This window comes from Oncorhynchus kisutch, linkage group LG11 (assembly GCF_002021735.2).
Source record: "Oncorhynchus kisutch isolate 150728-3 linkage group LG11, Okis_V2, whole genome shotgun sequence".
NCBI classification, from domain to species: domain Eukaryota; kingdom Metazoa; phylum Chordata; class Actinopteri; order Salmoniformes; family Salmonidae; genus Oncorhynchus; species Oncorhynchus kisutch.
The window spans coordinates 75844365-75867748 of NC_034184.2; the positions used below are offsets into that span (position 1 = coordinate 75844365).

Sequence of the window (23384 nt, forward strand, 5' to 3'; positions counted from 1 at the left end):
AAGAGAGAGGAGAGGGACAGAGAGGGGGTGAGAGGTAAGAAAGAGAGAGGAGAGAATGAGAGGAAGTCAGAAAGTGTGCTGTGTTAGCGAGGGGGTGAGGAGAGTGGTCTGTTTGTTGGAAGAAAACTTTTCAGAAAAAGAGAGACCAGCTCTGCTGATGACATTGCAGAGCACATGTGCACACCTGTTACCATGGTGAAACCCCTTTCCCAAAACTGGGAGTAAGCCAGGAAACGCACATGCTCTCTCTCTCTAATCCCATCTTTCTCTCTATATATAGCACATATGGAATTATGTAGTAATAACAAAAAAGTGTTAAACAAATCAAAATATCTTCTATATTTGAGATTCTTCAAAGTAGCCACCCTTTGCCTTGATGACAGCTTTGCATTTCAGTTAACAGGTGTGCCTTGTTAAAAGTTAATTTGTGGAATTTATTTCCTTCTTAATGCGTTTGAACCAATCAGTTGTGTTGTGACAAGGTAGGGGTGGTATACAGAAGATAGCCCTACCAAACAGCTCAAATAAGCAAAGAGAAACAACACTCCACCATCACTTTAAAACATGAAGGTCAGTCAATCTGGAAAATTCCAAGAACATTGAATGTTTCTTCATGTGCAGTCGCAAAAACCATCAAGCGCTGTGATGAAACTGGCTCTCATGAGGACCGCCACAGGAAAGGAAGACCCAGAGTTACCTCTGCTGCAGATGATAAATTCATTAGAGTTTACTGCACCTCAGATTGCAGAGTTCAAGTAACAGACACATCTCAACATCAACTGTGCAGAGGAGACTTTGTGAATCAGGCCTTCATGGTCGAATTGCTGCAAAGAAACCACTACTAAAGGACACCAATAAGAAGAAGAGACTTGCTTGGGCCAAGAAACACGAGCAATGGACATTAGACCAATGGAAATCTGTCCTTTGGTCTGATGAGTCCTAATTTGAGATTTTTGGTTCCAACCGCCGTGTCTTTGTGAGAACCAGAGTACTGTAGGTAAACGGATGATTTCTGCATGTGTGGTTCCCATCATGAAGCATGGAGGAGGAGGTGTGATGGTGTGGCGGTGCTTTGCTGGTGACACTGTCAGTGATTTATTTAGAATTCAAGACACACTTAACCAGCATGGCTACCATGGCATTCTGCAGGGATACACCATTCAATCTGGTTCGCGCTTAGTGGGACTATCATTTGTTTTTCAACAGCACAATGACCCAACACACCTCCAGGCTGTGTAAGGGCTATTTGACCAAGAAGGAGAGTGATGGAGTGCTGCATCAGATGACCTGGCCTCCACAATCACTCGACCTCAACCCAATTGAGATGGTTTGGGATGAGTTGGACCGCAGAGTGAAGGAAAAGCAGCTAAGAAGTGCTCAGCATATGTGGGAACTCCTTCAAGACTGTTGGTAAAGCACCCTAGGTGAAGCTTTTTGCGAGAATGCCAAGCGTGTGTAACGCTGTCATCAAGGATGGCTACTTTAAAGAATTTCAAATATAACATATTTTGATTTGTTTAACACTTTTTTGGTTACTACATGATTCCATATGTGTTATTTCCTCGTTTTGATGTCTAAGCTATTATTCTACAATGTAGAAAAGAGTAAAAATAAAGAAAAACCCATGAATGAGTAGGCATGCCCAAACTTTTGACTGGTACTGTAATTCTGTAACATGCTCTGTCCTCTGTTCTGTAATGGTTCTATACTGTATTCTACCACTATGCAACACTGCAAGGGCTGGAGAACTCAGACTCAGACTCCTTTTGTGGGAGGTTTCAATGAAGACCGACTAAGGCCTGAGAACAATGTCAAACAGAAAAAGAGAGGGAGAAAAAGAGAAAGAGATATTGTTGGAACAGGGGGGGGGGGGGTGAGAGGGAATTCTGTGCCCTTGTAGTCACTTCGGTAAAGTTGATTTTAACACTCTGCCATTTATCTAACCTCTAACCCCTTACCTTAACGTCGATATGAAACCACATGAACTCAACACCATTATTGACACAGTAATGTTAATGCAGTATTCCTTATCTTCACATTCCTCATCCTCATTCTGTGGATTCCAGACTATAACCTTAATGAGCTGTTTCTATTCGTGGTCTCTAGAGGCCTGGACACCCTGGACAACAGCCAAACACAAAGGGCTTTTGTCTTGCATGTTGGTGTGTTCTGTATGATGGGACGGCATGTAGCCTCGTGGTAAGAGCGTTGGGCCAGTAACCGAAAGGTTGCTAGAACGAATCCCCGAGCTGACAAGGTATTAATATGTCATTCTGCCTCTAAACAAGGCAGTTAACCCACTGTTCCTTATGCTGTCACTAAAAATACGAATTAGTTTTTAACTGGCTTGCCTAGGTACATTTTCAAATGAAGCTGCTAGCATGCTAGCTAGTCACTGCATGTATCCACTAGCAAGTCAGTCTGCCGTGTGTGGCTGGTAATTTTTCATGTTAGCAGTTGTGGAAAAAGTACCCAATGATCATACTTGAGTAAAAGTAAAGATACCTTAATAGAAAATGTCACGCCCTGTCCATAGAGAGCCCTTGGTTCTCTGGTGTAGTAGGTCAGGGTGTGACTAGGGGGTGTTCTAGGTGATATAGTTCTATGTTGTTGCTCTTGGTATGATTCCCAATTAGAGGCAGCTGATGTTCGTTGTCTCGAATTGGGGATCATACTTAAGGCTTCCCTTTTCCAACCTGCTTTGTGGGAGATTGTTTTTGAGAGAGTGCATGTAGCACCGCAGTACTGCACGGTCGTTCTTTGTGTCTTGGTTTGTTTAAAGTTTCACTAAAATAAAGATGTGGAACTCCAATCACGCTGCGCCTTGGTCCGTCTCTCCACACGATCGTGACAGAAAATGACTCAAGTTGAGGTGAAAGTCACTCAGTAAAATACTACTTGAGTAAAAGTCTAAAAGTATTTGGATTTAAATATACTCAAGTATCAAAAGTAAAAGTACAAATCATTTAAAATGTCTTATATTAAGCAAACCAGACGGCACAATGTGTTTATTTTATATACGGATAGCCAGGATAGCCAAGCACTTGCATTTAGTGGGTCTACCAGATCAGAGGCAATAGAGATGACTAGGGATGTTCTCTTGATAAGGGTGTGAATTTGACCATTTTCCTGTCTAAATGTAATGAGTACTTTTGGGTGTCAGGGAAAATGTATGGGGTAAAAAGTACATTATTTTCTTTAAGAATGTAGTGGAGTAAAAGTTGCCAAAAATATAAATAGTAAAGTACAGATACCCCAAAAAATGACTTAAGTAGTACTTCAAAGTATTTATACTTAGGTACTTTACATCACTGGTAGCAATTACAACTGTAAGGTTTTCTGGGTAAGTCTCTAAGAGCTTTCCACAACTGGATTGTACAACATTTGTCCATTATTATTTTCAAAATAACTTCACCCTGCTCAAGGGGATAATCATATGTTTACCCATCTACCAATAGGGGCCCTTATTTATGAGGCGTTGGAAAACCTCCCTGGTCTTTGTGGTTGAATCTGTGTTTGAAATTCACTGCTTAACTGAGGGACATGACAGATAATTGTATGTGTGGGGTACAGAGATAGGATAGTCATTCAAAACTCATGATAAACACTATTATTGCACACAGAGTGAGTCCATGCAACTTATTATGTGACTTGTTAAGCACATGTGTACAACATTAGTACATTACCATTAGTATATTACCATTAGTATATTACCATTAGTACATTACCATTAGTATATTACCATTAGTATATTACCATTAGTATATTACCATTAGTACATTACCATTAGTATATTACCATTAGTATATTACCATTAGTATATTACCATTAGTATATTACCATGTGTATTTACACGTTCTTGCTACCAGTCACTTGTTTTTAGCCCTGTTTATATGTAGGCCTATATTCACCTATGACACATACAGTGACACTCCTGCACACACATACACACTCACACTAACACACACACTAACTAACACACACACACACTCACTAACACACACACACAATCACTAACACACACACACACACACACTCACTAACACACACACATCCACCCACCACTTATGCTGCTGACATACTGTTTATTATTATTGTTATTAGTCTTGCTACCAGTCACTTTCTCCTAATCCCTGACTACATGTACATATCTACCTCTATACTCCAGTATCCCTGGCAACATGTACATATCTACCTCTATACTCCAGTATCCCTGACTACATGTACATATCTACCTCTATACTCCAGTATCCCTGGCAACATGTACATATCTACCTCTATACTCCAGTATCCCTGACTACATGTACATATCTACCTCTATACTCCAGTATCCATGGCTACATGTACATATCTACCTCTATACTCCAGTATCCCTGGCAACATGTACATATCTACCTCTATACTCCAGTATCCCTGACTACATGTACATATCTACCTCTATACTCCAGTATCCCTGCACATTGTACATATCTACCTCTATACTCCAGTATCCCTGACTACATGTACATAGCTACCTCTATACTCCAGTATCCCTGACTACATGTACATATCTACCTCTATACTCCAGTATCCCTGACTACATGTACATAGCTACCTCTATACTCCAGTATCCCTGACTACATGTACATATCTACCTCTATACTCCAGTATCCATGGCTACATGTACATATCTACCTCTATACTCCAGTATCCCTGGCAACATGTACATATCTACCTCTATACTCCAGTATCCCTGGCAACATGTACATATCTACCTCTATACTCCAGTATCCCTGCACATTGTACATTTGGTACTGGCACTGACCCTACTGTAGCTTCCTCTTTTATTTCTTATTTCTCGTGGTTTTAATTCTAATTAATTCTACTATTTTGATATTGAATACTGCATTGTTGTGTAGGGCAAGTTAAGCTTTTCACTGTACTTGTGCGTGTAACAAATAAAACGTTGTCCCCCTCTCTCCTCATTGTTCCTTTCTCTCTGTCCCCCTCTCTCCTCATTGTTCCTTTCTCTCTGTCCCCCTCTCTCCTCATTGTTCCTTTCTCTCTGTCCCCCTCTCTCCTCATTGTTCCTTTCTCTCTGTCCCCCTCTCTCCTCATTGTTCCTTTCTCTCTGTCCCCCTCTCTCTCACTGTCTTTTTCTGTGTCCCCCTCTATCTCACTGTCTTTCTCTCTGTCCCCCTCTCTCACTGTCTTTTTCTCTCTGTCCCCCTCTATCACTGTCTTTTTCTCTCTGTCCCCCTCTATCATATTCTTTTTCTCTCTGTCCCCCTCTCTCACTGTCTTTTTCTCTCTGTCCCCCTCTCTCACTGTCTTTTCTCTCTGTCCCCCTCTATCACTGTCTTTTTCTCTCTGTCCCCCTCTATCATTTTCTTTTTCTCTCTGTCCCCCTCTCTCACTGTCTTTTTCTCTCTGTCCCCCTCTCTCTCTGTCCCCCTCTCTCACTGTCTTTTTCTCTCTGTCCCCCTCTATCGTTTTCTTTTTCTCTCTGTCCCCCTCTCTCACTGTCTTTTTCTCTCTGTCCCCCTCTATAACTGTCTTTTTCTCTCTATCCCCCTCTCTCATTTTCTTTTTCTCTCTGTCCCCCTCTCTCACTGTCTTTTTCTCTCTGTCCCCCTCTCTCACTGTCTTTTTCTCTCTGTCCCCCTCTCTCACTGTCTTTTTCTCTCTGTCCCCCTCTCTCATTTTCTTTTTCTCTCTGTCCCCCTCTCTCACTGTCTTTTTCTCTATGTCCCCCTCTCTCACTGTCTTTTTCTCTCTGTCCCCCTCTCTCACTGTCTTTTTCTCTCTGTCCCCCTCTCTCATTTTCTTTTTCTCTCTGTCCCCCTCTCTCACTGTCTTTTTCTGTCCCCCCCTCTCTCACTGTCTTTTTCTGTGTCCCCCCTCTCACTGTCTTTCTCTCTGTCCCCCTCTCTCCTCATTGTTCCTTTCTCTCTGTCCCCCTCTCTCCTCACTCTTCCTTTCTCTCTGTCCCCCTCTCTCTCATTGTCTTTTTCTCTCTGTCCCCCTCTCTCCTCATTGTTCCTTTCTCTCTGTCCCCCTCTCTCCTCATTGTTCCTTTCTCTCTGTCCCCCTCTCTCCTCATTGTTCCTTTCTCTCTGTCCCTCTCTCTCCTCATTGTGCCTTTCTCTCTGTCCCCCTCTCTCCTCATTGTTCCTTTCTCTCTGTCCCCCTCTCTCCTCATTGTTCCTTTCTCTCTGTCCCCCTCTCTCCTCATTGTTCCTTTCTCTCTGTCCCCCTCTCTCCTCATTGTTCCTTTCTCTCTGTCCCCCTCTCTCTCACTGTCTTTTTCTGTGTCCCCCTCTATCTCACTGTCTTTCTCTCTGTCCCCCTCTCTCACTGTCTTTTTCTCTCTGTCCCCCTCTCTCACTGTCTTTTTCTCTCTGTCCCCCTCTCTCACTGTCTTTCTCTCTGTCCCCCTCTCTCATTTTCTTTTTCTCTCTGTCCCCCTCTCTCACTGTCTTTTTCTCTCTGTCCCCCTCTCTCATTTTCTTTTTCTCTCTGTCCCCCTCTCTCACTGTATTTTTCTCTCTGTCCCCCTCTATCACTGTCTTTTTCTCTCTGTCCCCCTCTATCATTTTCTTTTTCTCTCTGTCCCCCTCTCTCACTGTCTTTTTCTCTCTGTCCCCCTCTCTCACTGTCTTTTTCTCTCTGTCCCCCTCATTTTCTTTTTCTCTCTGTCCCCCTCTCTCACTGTCTTTTTCTCTCTGTCCCCCTCTCTCACTGTCTTTTTCTCTCTGTCCCCCTCTATCACTGTCTTTTTCTCTCTGTCCCCCTCTCTCACTGTCTTTTTCTCTCTGTCCCCCTCTATCACTGTCTTTTTCTCTCTGTCCCCCTCTATCATTTTCTTTTTCTCTCTGTCCCCCTCTCTCACTGTATTTCTCTCTGTCCCCCTCTCTCACTGTCTTTTTCTCTCTGTCCCCCTCTCTCATTTTCTTTTTCTCTCTGTCCCCCTCTCTCACTGTCTTTTTCTCTCTGTCCCCCTCTCTCACTGTCTTTTTCTCTCTGTCCCCCTCTCTCACTGTCTTTTCTCTCTGTCCCCCTCTATCACTGTCTTTTTCTCTCTGTCCCCCTCTCTCACTGTCTTTTTCTCTCTGTCCCCCTCTATCACTGTCTTTTTCTCTCTGTCCCCCTCTATCATTTTCTTTTTCTCTCTGTCCCCCTCTCTCACTGTCTTTTTCTCTCTGTCCCCCTCTCTCATTTTCTTTTTCTCTCTGTCCCCCTCTCTCACTGTCTTTTTCTCTCTGTCCCCCTCTCTCACTGTCTTTTTCTCTCTGTCCCCCTCTCTCACTGTCTTTTTCTCTCTGTCCCCCTCTCTCATTTTCTTTTTCTCTCTGTCCCCCTCTCTCACTGTCTTTTTCTCTCTGTCCCCCTCTCTCACTGTCTTTTTCTCTCTGTCCCCCTCTCTCACTGTCTTTTTCTCTCTGTCCCCCTCTCTCATTTTCTTTTTCTCTCTGTCCCCCTCTCTCACTGTCTTTTTCTGTCCCCCCCTCTCTCACTGTCTTTTTCTGTGTCCCCCTCTCTCTCACTGTCTTTTTCTGTGTCCCCCCCTCTCACTGTCTTTCTCTCTGTCCCCCTCTCTCCTCATTGTTCCTTTCTCTCTGTCCCCCTCTCTCCTCACTCTTCCTTTCTCTCTGTCCCCCTCTCTCTCATTGTCTTTTTCTCTCTGTCCCCCTCTCTCATTGTCTTTTTCTCTCTGTCCCCCTCTCTCACTGTCTTTTTCTCTCTGTCCCCCTCTCTCTCTCACTGTCCTTTTCTTTATTTTCTCTGTCCCATCTTTGTCCCACTCTCTCATTCCATTTCTCTCTTTCACTTTACTCTATCTATCATTGGCCTGTTTCTATGAACTGCACGTTTTTCACAGACTGTTCATGCCTTATAAGAAATCCTGTCACGCCCTGACCATAGAGAGCCATTGTTTCTCTGTGGTGTAGTAGGTCAGGGCGTGACTTGGGGGTGATCTAGTATATCTATGTCTATGTTGAGTTCTAGTTTCTTTTTCTATGTTGGTGTTTTGTATGATTCCCAATTAGAGGCAGCTGGTAATCGTTGTCTCTAATTGGGGATCATATTTAAGTAGTTATTTCCCCACCTGTGTTTGTGGGATCTTGTTTATGTCTAGTTGTCTGTGAGCAGTCCATTGTCTTCAAGTTTCGTTCAGTTAATAAACATGTGGAAACCTTATCACACTGCACCTTGGTCCGATAATTGGTACAACGAGTGTGACAAATCCCAAATAATGAACTATAATACACTTAATTATATGTGCGTTGATGAGATGTTAACTATTAAACAGATTTGATGTACCTGTCTATTATTGATCTATTTCTTCTTTATTGAACCAAGTGAGTCATTTGATGACCTGGCCAGAGGCAACACGTTGCAATGAAGAACTCTGTCTTTCTGTCTGTCTAAAGAACATGATTTGTTGGAGTTATTCTTCCCAGGGGTGAACAATTCAACAAGTATCCCCTCAAGACCTGTATAATCAGCCCTGATCTCTTTCACTCTCCGCCTCTTGTCTGCCTGCCCAGTTCGACAGATGAATCATTTCTATCTGAATGAATGCTCCAGATTACATAACTCTGACTGGGGACAAAACATTATGAACACCTGCTCTTTCCATGACATAGACTGACCAGGTGAATCCAGGTGAAAGCTAAGATCCCTTATTGATGTCACCTGTTAAATCTACTTCAATCAGTGTAGATGAAGGGGAGGAGACAGGTTAAAGGAGGATTTTTAAGCCTTGAGACATGGATTGTGTATGTGTGCCATTCAGAGGGTGAATAGGCAAGACAGAATATTTAAGTGCCTTTGAACGGGGTATGGTAGTAGGTGCCAGGCGCACCGGTTTGAGTGTGTCAAGAACCGCTGTGCTGCTGGGTTTTTCAACATGGGCCAGCATCCGTGTGGAACACTTCCGACACCTTGTAGTCCATGTCCCGACGAATTGAGGCTGTTCTGAGGGCAAAAGGGGGTGCAAGTCAATATTAGGAGGGTGTTCCTAATGTTTTGTACACAGTGTAAATGCATGACCCACAGACGCATATGTCCAACCAGTGTGGACTGCAGATGTTCACAGTGAACTAACACCAGTACTTCCTACCAGCTCTCACAGTCATATTAGAATCAGACATTCGTCCATCTTTCTCAAATGTCAAATTTCGGTGTGTTTAAGGTTCGGTTTAAGTTCAGGCATTGAGTCTAATTCTTAAGGTGAGGCATTAATTCTGCATGATTACTTTAAGGGTTAAGGTTTGGGATAGGCTTACAACCAAAATATCAAAAGCAACTTTCTATTACTGAATTCAAACTTGCAAACTTTGAAATCAAAGACAGATGTTTACGCCCATCCAAAACACTGAATGTGGAATACTGACTTGTACCACAGGTGACCTAGCTGACATGGATGGATGTGGAATACTGACTTGTACCACAGGTGACCTAGCTGACATGGATGTGGAATACTGACTTGTATCACAGGTGACCTAGCTGACCTGGATGGATGTGGAATACTGACTTGTACCACAGGTGACCTAGCTGACATGGATGTGGAATACTGACTTGTACCACAGGTGACCTAGCTGGCATGGATGGATGTGGAATACTGACTTGTACCACAGGTGACCTAGCTGACATGGATGGATGTGGAATACTGACTTGTACCACAGGTGACCTAGCTGACATGGATGTGGAATACTGACTTGTATCACAGGTGACCTAGCTGACATGGATGGATGTGGAATACTGACTTGTATTACAGGTGACCTAGCTGACCTGGATGGATGTGGAATACTGACTTGTATCACAGGTGACCTAGCTGACATGGATGTGGAATACTGACTTGTATCACAGGTGACCTAGCTGACATGGATGTGGAATACTGACTTGTATCACAGGTGACCTAGCTGACATGGATGGATGTGGAATACTGACTTGTATTACAGGTGACCTAGCTGTCATGGATGGATGTGGAATACTAACTTGTACCACAGGTGACCTAGCTGACATGGATGGATGTGGAATACTAACTTGTACCACAGGTGACCTAGCTGACCTGGATGGATGTGGAATACTGACTTGTATTACAGGTGACCTAGCTGTCATGGATGGATGTGGAATACTAACTTGTACCACAGGTGACCTAGCTGACCTGGATGGATGTGGAATACTGACTTGTATTACAGGTGACCTAGCTGACCTGGATGGATGTGGAATACTGACTTGTATTACAGGTGACCTAGCTGACATGGATGTGGAATACTGACTTGTATCACAGGTGACCTAGCAGCATACTTGACTCTCCCCCCTACTAGCTCTGACTTTGCTGATAGCTACTTTACTGAAGAAAAATGTACTTACTGTGATATGTGGTTATGACTAAAATGTCAAATGTAAAAATGTAGTAGTTGACTTATTCACACACACACTCCTATTACAGACACTCTTCTAGAATGCTGGAAATGTCCCTCTCCTCGTGTGTGTATGACTAAAAACAGACTTTAAGTGTTCCTCCCTCTTTAACCCATAACATTCTAAGCCGTTGGGCAGGAGGGGGGCAGTTTCCTGATCTTTCCTGTGTCTCTCAAATATAGGGCAGACACTTCAGAACAAACATCTTTTAGATTTTTTTTTTTTTGGGGGGGGGGGGACTATCTATTGTTCCATGGTGTTTATCTGTTAGTCAGTGAGTTCGTCTGTGCTATTAGCAGTCAGGCCAGATTCATTGTTTCATCAAATAATATTTGTTATCTTATAATAAATATATATCTAAATCAAATAGGTAAATGGTTCTTGGTATGACCTTTTTAAAACAATTCTATATGTCAGCAGGTTAATGCTGCTTCAATGATGCACAACAGTGAACACCAGTTTGTCATGTGCATATCACACACTCAAATCTTCACTAGAATTAGTTTTGCAGTCAGGAATTGAGAATACTCTTCAGCGTATAAGACACACAGTTTAAAAAAGTTGAGCGATGATGATGGTGGTGATGCTGTTACTGCTGAGGATGATAATGATGAGGAGGAGGATCTTGGAGACGTTCTTGCTACTGCTGAGGATGATATTAATGATGACGAGGAGGATCTTGGTGGTGATGTTGTTGTTACTGCTGAGGATGATATTAATGATGACGAGGAGGATCTTGGTGGTGATGTTGTTGTTACTGCTGAGGATGATATTAATGATGACGAGGAGGATATTGGTGGTGATGTTGTTGTTACTGCTGAGGATGATATTAATGATGACGAGGAGGATCTTGGTGGTGATGTTGTTGTTACTGCTGAGGATGATATTAATGATGATGAGGAGGATCTTGGTGGTGATGTTGTTGTTACTGCTGAGGATGATATTAATGATGATGAGGAGGATCTTGGTGGTGATGTTGTTGTTACTGCTGAGGATGATATTAATGATGATGAGGAGGATCTTGGTGGTGATGTTGTTGTTACTGCTGAGGATGATATTAATGATGATGAGGAGGATCTTGGTGGTGATGTTGTTGTTACTGCTGAGGATGATATTAATGATGATGAGGAGGATCTTGGTGGTGATGTTGTTGTTACTGCTGAGGATGATATTAATGATGATGAGGAGGATCTTGGTGGTGATGTTGTTGTTACTGCTGAGGATGATATTAATGATGATGAGGAGGATCTTGGTGGTGATGTTGTTGTTACTGCTGAGGATGATATTAATGATGATGAGGAGGATCTTGGTGGTGATGTTGTTGTTATTGCTGAGGATGATATTAATGATGACGAGGAGGATCTTGGTGGTGATGTCGTTGTTACTGCTGAGGATGATATTAATGATGACGAGGAGGATCTTGGTGGTGATGTTGTTGTTATTGCTGAGGATGATATTAATGATGACGAGGAGGATCTTGGTGGTGATGTTGTTGTTACTGCTGAGGATGATATTAATGATGACGAGGAGGATCTTGGTGGTGATGTTGTTGTTACTGCTGAGGATGATATTAATGATGAGGAGGAGGATATTGGTGGTGATGTTGTTGTTATTGCTGAGGATGATATTAATGATGATGAGGAGGATCTTGGTGGTGATGTTGTTGTTATTGCTGAGGATGATATTAATGATGATGAGGAGGATCTTGGTGGTGATGTTGTTGTTACTGCTGAGGATGATATTAATGATGAGGAGGAGGATATTGGTGGTGATGTTGTTGTTATTGCTGAGGATGATATTAATGATGATGAGGAGGATCTTGGTGGTGATGTTGTTGTTATTGCTGAGGATGATATTAATGATGACGAGGAGGATCTTGGTGGTGATGTTGTTGTTACTGCTGAGGATGATATTAATGATGACGAGGAGGATCTTGGTGGTGATGTTGTTGTTACTGCTGAGGATGATATTAATGATGACGAGGAGGATCTTGGTGGTGATGTTGTTGTTACTGCTGAGGATGATATTAATGATGATGAGGAGGATATTGGTGGTGATGTTGTTGTTACTGCTGAGGATGATATTAATGATGATGAGGAGGATATTGGTGGTGATGTTGTTGTTACTGCTGAGGATGATATTAATGATGATGAGGAGGATATTGGTGGTGATGTTGTTGTTACTGCTGAGGATGATATTAATGATGACGAGGAGGATCTTGGTGGTGATGTTGTTGTTACTGCTGAGGATGATATTAATGATGATGAGGAGGATATTGGTGGTGATGTTGTTGTTACTGCTGAGGATGATATTAATGATGATGAGGAGGATATTGGTGGTGATGTTGTTGTTACTGCTGAGGATGATATTAATGATGATGAGGAGGATATTGGTGGTGATGTTGTTGTTATTGCTGAGGATGATATTAATGATGACGAGGAGGATCTTGGTGGTGATGTTGTTGTTACTGCTGAGGATGATATTAATGATGATGAGGAGGATATTGGTGGTGATGTTGTTGTTATTGCTGAGGATGATATTAATGATGATGAGGAGGATCTTGGTGGTGATGTTGTTGTTACTGCTGAGGATGATATTAATGATGATGAGGAGGATCTTGGTGGTGATGTTGTTGTTACTGCTGAGGATGATATTAATGATGACGAGGAGGATCTTGGTGGTGATGTTGTTGTTATTGCTGAGGATGATATTAATGATGACGAGGAGGATCTTGGTGGTGATGTTGTTGTTACTGCTGAGGATGATATTAATGATGATGAGGAGGATATTGGTGGTGATGTTGTTGTTATTGCTGAGGATGATATTAATGATGACGAGGAGGATCTTGGTGGTGATGTTGTTGTTACTGCTGAGGATGATATTAATGATGATGAGGAGGATATTGGTGGTGATGTTGTTGTTATTGCTGAGGATGATATTAATGATGATGAGGAGGATCTTGGTGGTGATGTTGTTGTTACTGCTGAGGATGATATTAATGATGATGAGGAGGATCTTGGTGGTGATGTTGTTGTTACTGCTGAGGATGATATTAATGATGACGAGGAGGATCTTGGTGGTGATGTTGTTGTTATTGCTGAGGATGATATTAATGATGACGAGGAGGATCTTGGTGGTGATGTTGTTGTTACTGCTGAGGATGATATTAATGATGATGAGGAGGATCTTGGTGGTGATGTTGTTGTTATTGCTGAGGATGATATTAATGATGATGAGGAGGATCTTGGTGGTGATGTTGTTGTTACTGCTGAGGATGATATTAATGATGATGAGGAGGATCTTGGTGGTGATGTTGTTGTTACTGCTGAGGATGATATTAATGATGACGAGGAGGATCTTGGTGGTGATGTTGTTGTTATTGCTGAGGATGATATTAATGATGACGAGGAGGATCTTGGTGGTGATGTTGTTGTTACTGCTGAGGATGATATTAATGATGACGAGGAGGATCTTGGTGGTGATGTTGTTGTTACTGCTGAGGATGATATTAATGATGACGAGGAGGATCTTGGTGGTGATGTTGTTGTTACTGCTGAGGATGATATTAATGATGACGAGGAGGATCTTGATGATGAAATATATAAGCTACATGTGGGGAGATGCAGCAGGAGACACAAAGAGATAAGAAGACTAAGGAAATGATCCGTTTTATGGAACTTTAGACTGAAGATACAATGAACCTTTCATGTGGAGGAGGGGGCTTTTTCATAACTGTCCCACACACGCGTGCATGTGACATTGTGGGCGTCCCTGTTTTCAGGAGACCCGCCCTCTGCTCGTGCAGCCAGGCCACTCCCGTGAGCGCGAGACTAACCCTTTTCCGGGGCGCTTTGCATTCTCTCGCTGTGTGTGGGTATACAGTGTGTACGCAGCTGTGCTCTCTTGCGGAGTGTGTTTTTTTCACCATCCTCCGGTGGAGGGGGCCCGTGCAACCGAATACAGCATGTAGGACCGGGATCACCTCGGTGTCTCAAGACGCGTTTCCCGGGATCAAACGGAAAAACGGATTATATTACCCATTGTTTATGGACTGTTATTAACGGACGCCAGCAGGGATATAACGTGGGATTTTAACAGCTGGATAAGGGAGGGGAGAGGGGGTTTGTCCTCGGTAAATGAGCGGAGAGGAAGCTTCCATTTTGAGAGAATCATGGCGAGCGACTCCCCGGCCCGGAGTCTGGATGAGATAGACCTGTCAGCACTACGGGTAAAGCGCGCGTGTGTGTGTGATAAAATAGGCACTGTATGAATGAGACGTTTTCTCGAGCACTTGCCCCATCCCCCGTTAACGACTGCCTTTTGCACCGAGTGTGTGGTTGGCGTGTGGTTGGCGTCTTCGATCCGTCGTTACCTGCCATGCATCCGCTGATCAGATCATTGATTTAGATCAACCGATGTATGCTGGGGTTTCAGATCCCTCCCACGCGCGTTACAACCTCAGAAAGCTTTTTTCTCGCATCAATTGGAACGTGATGTAATGGAACCCTGGGTCTGTGTTTGTGTCTAATAGGCCCCTCTCTGTCTGTGTTTGTGTCTAATAGGCCCCTCTCTGTCTGTGTTTGTGTCTAATAGACCCCTCTCTGTCTGTGTTTGTGTCTAATAGGCCCCTCTCTGTCTGTGTTTGTGTCTAATAGGCCCCTCTCTGTCTGTGTTTGTGTCTAATAGGCCCCTCTCTGTCTGTGTTTGTGTCTAATAGGCCCTTCTCTGTCTGTGTCTAATAGGCCCTTCTCTGTCTGTGTCTAATAGGCCCTTCTCTGTCTGTGTCTAATAGGCCCGTCTGTGTTTGTGTCTAATAGGCCCCTCTCTGTCTGTGTTTGTGTCTAATAGACCCCTCTCTGTCTGTGTTTGTGTCTAATAGACCCCTCTCTGTCTGTGTTTGTATCTAATAGGCCCCTCTGTCTGTGTTTGTGGCAGATGTTAAGCTGTCTGTAGCGCGGCATCACACACAGTTGAATTATATTAGAGAACAGCAGAAACTGGTTATGTGATGTTTGTGAGGTCTTTGACCTCACAGCACTCTGATGTGTGTGCGTCCTCTAGGACAGGAATACCCAACGCGGTCCGGAGCCTGGTGCTTTTCTGTTCCACCTGATCATTAATTGCACCCATCTGGTGTCCCAGGTCTAAATCGGTCCCTGTTTAGACGGGAGCAACGAAAAGCAGTGGGATTGGCTTCGAGATCGAGTTCAGTATGAGGGCTCTAAGACAGTTGTCACCCCCCCCACAAGCAAAGGAAATGTAAGACCACTGTTCTTTGTGCTGTGTGTTTTGACAGCCTCTGTAGTCTCACATAGTCATTACAGGCAGGTCGTTACGCAACAGGATCTTACCAGCAGCAGCAGGCTCAAGCCCCAACATGACAGGCAGGAGCGGCTGTGTGTGTGTCTGTATGTATGTATGTATGTTAGTTAGATTACATTCTTGTCACATGGCTGTGAATGATGCACGTGCTATGCAAACACACATACATACACATTTGCAGTATCTGGATGGTAGAAATCTGGCACGTCCAACATCACGTTGACTCTCTCTCTCTCTCTCTCCTCTCTCTCTCTCTCTCCTCTCTCTCGAGAAATGGAGTTAAACAATTTGCAGCTTCTCAGCTCTTCTCTCTCTAATAGATGTATGACAGTTATTACCTCCACTGCTGGCCTCTTGAGCTTTTGTCCAGATCTGCGGTGCGACTGGAAATTAGGTCACCTAGATCTGGGGAGCAGCACACTGGCTATGGGAGAGGATTTCCTTTTCCTGTCTCCCCTCACTTCCCCTAATCAAATCACATTTTATTGGTCACATATACATGGTTAGCAGATGTTAATGCGAGTGTATCGAAATGCTTGTGCTTCTAGTTCCGACCATGCGGTAATATCTAACAAGTAATCTAACCTAACAATTTCACAATAACTACCTTAAAGGAATGAATAAGAATATGTACATAGAAATATATGAATGAGCAATGGCCGAACGGCATAGGCAAGATGCAGTAGATGGTATAGAGTACAGTATATACGTATGCGATGAGTAATGCAGGGTATGTAAACATTATATAAAGTGCCATTGTTTAAAGTGACCAGTGATACATTTATTACATCAATTTTTTCATTATTAAAGTGGCTGAAGTTGAGTCAGTGTGTTGGCAGCAGCCACTCAATGTTAGTGGGGGCTGTTTAACAGTCTGATGGCCTTGAGATAGAAGCAGTTTTTCAGTCTCTCGGGTCCCAGCATTGATGCACCTGTACTGACCTCGCCTTCTGGATGATAGCAGGATGAACAGGCAGTGGCTTGGCTGGTTATTGTCCTTGATGATCTTTATGGCCTTCCTGTGACATCGGGTGGTGTAGGTGTCCTGGAGGGCAGGTAGTTTGCCCCCAGTGATGCGTTGTGCAGACCTCACTACCCTCTGGAGAGCCTTACGGTTGTGACCAGGGATGCTCAACTAGATCCAGCTGCGGGACCATTTTTTAAAACATTTTTCTTGAGCGGATGTTCGGGTTGGCGGGACATAATTACAAATAATTTTGTAGACTACAAATTGACCGCAAGAAGCCCAAACAGATATTTGACTAAAACATCATTTCAAACCTTACTTACATTTGTATACAATTAGGTCTCTCTATTATGCGTGGGAATACTTGTGAAAATATGACAAATAAAAATCACTTGGAGTTGATTTCCTGTTTTTTTTATGCCCAACATTAAAAGTCAACAAAAACTTGGTGGCCAAATAAAAACATAACCACCCATGGCCCAACTTCACCCCGTGGGCCACCAGGTCTGGAACCCAGCTAGGGCCATACCGGTATTAATGCACGGACTAGTTTGAGTTTTACTTTACCTTCTATAAAGTTATTTGAATGTTTGGTTTGTTAAGTTGTGTATAATGTCCATTTTTAGAGTTGACTTTCGCTACTTGAGTCATCTCTCGCTCCATGCTGCTTTCCACACATAACTAGCCCCGCCCCTGTCACTCAAGGAGCTCATTTGTTTTTCCTCGACCAAGAGACACTTGCGGGGATGCACTGATATTACATTTTTGGCCGATATCCGATATTTTCCTTGCCAAAATAACAGATAACCAATATTTAAAAAATGTAGTGCCCTTTTAAGCATTCTTGTACAGTTAAGTAGTTGAAACACACACTGACCAAAAGGTTATTTTGTTGGCATTTACATATGTCCCATTATGAGTAAAACATAATCAAATCCTATTTCTTCCACTTACATCCCTTACTTTTTAATTTGTAATAATGACAATTACAACAATACTGAATTAACACTTATTTTAACTTAATATAAAACATGAATAAAATCAATTTAGCCTCAAATAAATAATGAAACATGTTCAATTTGGTTTAAATAATGCAAAAACAAAGTGTTGGAGAAGAAAGTAATATGTGCCATGTAAAAAATATGTGCCAGGTAAAATATGTGCCATGTAAAAAAGCTAATGTTTAAGTTTCTTGCTCAGAACATGAGAACATATTAAAGCTGGTGGTTCATTTTAACATGAGACTTCAATATTCTAGGGAAAGATGTTTTAGGTTGTAGTTATAGGAATTATAGGACTATTTTTCTCTCTACCATTTGTATTTCATATACCTTTGACTATTGGATGTTCTTATAGGCACTATAGTATTGCCAGTGTAACAGTATAGCTTCCGTCCCTCTCCTCGCCCCTACCTGGACTCGAACCAGGAACACATCGACAATAGCCACCATCGAAGCAGCGTTACCCATCGCTCCACAAAAGCCGCGGCGCAAGGGGAATAACTACTCCAAATCTAAAAGCGAGTGACGTTTGAAACAGTATTAGCGCACACCCAGCCAACTAGCTAGCCATTTAACATTGGTTACACCAGCCATTAGGCTGATAGGCTTGAAGTCATAAACAGCGTTGTGCTTGCGAAGAGCTGCTGGTAAAACGCACAAAAGTGCTGTTTGAATGAATGATTACGGGCCTGCTGCTGCTCAGTCAGACTGCTCTATCAAATCAGACTTAATTATAACATAATAACACACAGAAATACGAGCCTTTGGTCATTAATATGATCGAATCCGGAAACTATCATTTCGAAAACAAAACGTTTATTATTTCAGTGAAATACGGAGCTGTTCGGTATTTTATCTAACATCCATATCTAGCATCCATAAGTCTAAATATTCTTGTTACATTGCACAACCTTCAATGTTATGTCATAATTACGTAAAATTCTGGCAAATTAGTTCGCAATGAGCCAGGCAACCCAAACGTGCATATACCCTGACTCTGCGTGCAATGAACGCAAGAGAAATGACAATTTCACCTGGTTAATATTGCCTGCTAAACTGGATCAGTAGTTATAACTAGTGATTATGATTGATTGGTTTTTATAAGATAAGTTTAATGCTAGCTAGCGATTTACCTTGTCTTCTACTGCATTCGCGTAACAGGCAGGCTACTCGTGGAGTGCAATGGTTAGAGCGTTGGACTAGTTAACTCTGTGGTTGCAAGATTGTAACCCTGAGCTGACAAGGTTAATTTTTTTTGTTCTGCCCCTGAACAAGGCAGTTAACTAGGCAGTCATTGAAAATAAGAATGTGTTCTTAACTGACTTGCCTAGTTAAATAAAAGGTATACATTATTATTATTTTAAAAAAAATACAGATTTCCAATTGTTATGAAAACTTGAAATAGCCCTAATTAATCGGCCATTCCGATTAATCGGTCGACCTCTAGTAACGATGCTTCGTGGGAGGGAGTCGTTGATGTGTGCAGAGGGTCCCTGGTTCGAGCGCGGAGAGGGACGGAAGCTATACTGTTACACTAACATTTCACGTAAACTCTGTTTCTTGTCTGCATCGAAGTAGCGGTCCTTGTACCTAGCATCGAGCATGTTGGCCACACAGTAAAGAGGCTCAGAGAGAATGCCACTAAATCTCTTGTTCACAGCCTCTACTAGAGAACTTTTCCAAGTTTACCACACGGTCTGTGTGGGCAGTTCTGTTGAGCTGGCGTTTCAATGCCATGACAGAGGGTATCACGTCTGCTGCAGACACAGTTGACGAGCTTATTTCTCCAGTCAGTTGTTTGAATGGAGCTAGGACTGTGTTCATGGTTTCAATGAGAGTCCACTGGTTTGTACTGATTGTTACAGGTAACTCATAGTCGGCTGCGTACACACCAAGCACTCGTTTTTGTTCCAGCAGGCTCTCCATCATATAAAAGTACTGTTCCATCTGGTGGAAACGTCTTTCTGTTTTCACTCCTAGCTGCTGTATGCTAGCTGTGTGTTTTAAAAGGACCTGCCAATTGTGCGTCGCCCCACGGACCTCCCGGTCCCGGCCGGCTGCGACAGAGCCTGGGAGCGAACCCAGAGTCTCTGGTGGCACAGCTAGCGCTGCAGTGCCCTAGACCACTGCGCTACCCGTGAGGCCAAGAACTAGCACATTCTTGAGCATGCAATACGGCTTACCGAGATATTGTGCATCCCTAATGACAACGATGCTGTTTTCACTTTGCTTCTTAATATAAATCCATTTAGTGTTCTATAGTTACACAATTAGTTTGTTTCTTACATCTGCAAACAGCTAGGTTGTTTTTTCTAAGCAAGTTGGGCAGCAGCGGTATGAGTCAGATGAAATGTAATTAGCTATACAGCCTGATAATATCAGTGATGGTGTAGAACTAAATCAGCATGTTGTTTGTGCAACAGTACCTTCTAAATCAAAGAGGATTATGCAAAGCATGAATATGTTACCTACATGAAGCACACTAAAAAGTATGTGGACACCACTTCAAATTAGTGGATTCTGCTATTTCGGCCACAAACGTTGCTGACAGGTGTATACAATTGAGCACACAGCCATGCAAACTCCAAAGACAAACATTGTCAGTTGAATGACCTTACTGAAGAGCTCAGTGACTTTCAACTCGGCACCGTCATAGGATGCCACTTTTTCAACAAGTCAGTTCGTCAAATTTCTTCCCTGCTGTAGCTGCCTGGTCTACTGTAAGTGCTGTAATTGTGAAGTGGAAACATCTAGCAGCAACAACGGCTCAGCCGTGAAGTGGTAGTCCACACAAGCTCACAGAACAGAACCACCGATTGCTGAAGCGCCTACCTCACTACCGAGTACCAAATTGCCCCTGGAAGCAACGTCAACACAAGAACTGTTCGTCTGGAGCTTCATGGTCTGGGGCTGTTTTTCATGGTTTGGGCCCCAACTTTAACACTACAGCATCCAATTACTTTTTAGACAATTCTGTGCTTCCAAATTTGTGGCAACAGTTTGGGGAAGGCCCTTTCCTGTTTCAGCATGACAATGCCCCCATGCACAAAGCCAGGTCCATGCAGAAATTATTTGTTGAGATCGTTGTGGAAGAACTTAACTGGCCTGCACAGAGCCCTGACCTCAACCCCATTGAACACCTTTGGGATGAATTGGAATGCAGACTGCTAGCCTAAAGGCCTTTTTGCCCAACATCAGTGCCTGACCTCACTAATGCTCTTGTGGCTGAATGGACGCAATGTTCCAACATCTAGTGGAAAGCCTTCCCAGAAGAGTGAAGGCTGTTATAGCAGCAAAAAGGGGACCAACTCTATATTAATGCCTATGATTTTTGAAATGACATGTTCAATGAGCAGGTGTCCACATACGTTTGGTCATGGAGTGTAGCTAAGAGAAAACATTCAATGTAGGTAAAGTTTATAGGGTCCCCTAGGAAACATTTTATCAACACTTTGGTTCCTACCCTGTCACAATAACTTCTCTCTGGCATTTTAATTAATACAACACTGTATTCAAAGTGCCCACTTATATATTTTTTTAACCTATATTTAACTAGGGAAGTCAGTTAAGAACAAATTCTTATTTACAATGACGGCCTAGGAGCAGTGGGTTAACTGCCTTGTTCAGGGGCAGAACAACAGGTTTTTACCTTGTCAGCTTCGGGATTCGAACTAGCAACCTTTCGGTTACTGGCCCAACACTAGCCTCTACCTGCTGCCCCTAACTATAGAATTTGAATAATCATTATATTTCCATGATTCCAACACTTTTGCTGTCAAAATCGGAATTGCAACATTTGGTTAAAAATAAGGCCTAGATTGTTTATCCATATGGTGCAGCCCTAGGTGGCAGGGTGGAAATGATCTCAATGAGTGCAGGAAATGCAGAAATTGATGAAAATGCTGAAAATTGTTTTGGTTGAAGTCTAATTGAACAGCATGAAACAATCAGAATGGAGAAAGACTCATTGAAATCACATAGAATGGATGTGTTGCCACCCTGGGATCACTCACTACTCATAAAGTACCTTAGGATCACTCACTACTCATAAAGTACCTTAGGATCACTCACTACTCATAAAGTACCTTAGGATCACTCACTACTCATAAAGTACCTTAGGATCACTCACTACTCATAAAGTACCTTAGGATCACTCACTACTCATAAAGTACCTTAGGATCACTCACTACTCATAAAGTACCTTAGGATCACTCACTACTCATAAAGTACCTTAGGATCACTCACTACTCATAAAGTACCTTAGGATCACTCACTACTCATAAAGTACCTTAGTACCTTTTTTTTAAAAAACCTGATATGATATTTTGGCCATAGCGCCCTGCCCTACACACACACACACACACACACACACACACACACACACACACACACACACACACACACACACACACACACTCACACAGAGAGCGCTGAGGGGATCAATAAATGAGGGGGTCAATACATTCATCAACTTCGAGACACCATAACTTGAGTGGTATAGGACAAGAAAATTAGCACAATATTCATATTGATATTTACACAGACATACGCACACAAACCCATGACCCAATGCTTCCCTCTCTCTCTCTCGCACTCTCACACACACACACGTTAAAAGATATGGATGTGCGTGGTGGTGCTAGTTGAAGGGGAGAGTGTGTGGTGGGTCTCCGCCTGTCTCTAGAGCAGTGTTCTAGGTTTAAAAGTGCTTCTGGTCTCCGCCTGTCTCTAGAGCAGTGTTCTAGGTTTAAAAGTGCTTCTGGTCTCCGCCTGTCTCTAGAGCAGTGTTCTAGGTTTAAAAGTGCTTCTGGTCTCCGCCTGTCTCTAGAGCAGTGTTCTAGGTTTAAAAGTGCTTCTGGTCTCCGCCTGTCTCTAGAGCAGTGTTCTAGGTTTAAAAGTGCTTCTGGTCTCCGCCTGTCTCTAGAGCAGTGTTCTAGGTTTAAAAGTGCTTCTGGTCTCCGCCTGTCTCTAGAGCAGTGTTCTAGGTTTAAAAGTGCTTCTGGTCTCCGCCTGTCTCTAGAGCAGTGTTCTAGGTTTAAAAGTGCTTCTGGTCTCCGCCTGTCTCTAGAGCAGTGTTCTAGGTTTAAAAGTGCTTCTGGTCGACCTTGAATAAAAAATAACTTAGATTTGTTTGCAATTACCCTATGGAAGCATGTGGCTTATTTCAACTCCAGTATTCCCTACTCACTCACTCACTCACTCACTCACTCACTCACTCACTCACTCACTCACTCACTCACTCACACATTCTATGGAGTCACAGTGTACCGCTATAGATCTCTGTCCTACTGTGTGTTTGCTCGTATACACTTGTGTGTGTAGAGGGGGATCAGATTCCAGAGGGTCTGAATTCTTGAGAAAATACTTTCAATGCTTGACTAACTGCTCTCTCTTTCTCCCCTCTCTCTATTTCTCTCTCTCTCTCTCCCCTCTCTCTCTTTCTCCCCTCTCTCTCTTTCTCCCCTCTCTCTATGTCTCTCTCTTTCTCCCCTCTCTCTATGTCTCTCTCTGTCTCTGTCTCTCTCTGTCTCTATGTCTCTCCCTCTCTCCATTTCTTTCTTGCTCTCTCTCTGTCTCTATTTCTCTCTCTCTATTTCTCTCTCTCTATTCTCTCTCTATTCTCTCTCTCTCTATTTCTCTCTCTCTCTCTATTTCTCTCTCTCGTCTCTATTTCTCTCTCT

General features: G+C 42.9%; 1 protein-coding gene across 15 annotated transcripts in view; it reads left to right on the forward strand.

The window, feature by feature from the left end:
- Window positions 1–14230: 14230 nt before the first annotated feature.
- The window catches only part of tnikb (TRAF2 and NCK interacting kinase b), a 65081-nt gene continuing 55927 nt past the window's right edge, over window positions 14231–23384 (forward strand). For 10 of the 15 annotated variants that reach the window (XR_004211500.1, XM_031835044.1, XM_031835049.1 and 7 more), the window contains exon 1: window positions 14258–14641. Coding sequence is in view for 14 of the 15 variants with exons in the window: in XM_031835044.1 (XP_031690904.1) it covers window positions 14585–14641 (57 nt within the window). In the remaining variant the exon portion in view is untranslated. Of the gene's footprint in view, window positions 14642–23384 lie in introns of all 15 variants that reach the window. The other 5 variants (XM_031835051.1, XM_031835054.1, XM_031835052.1 and 2 more) reach the window with 3 other exon arrangements.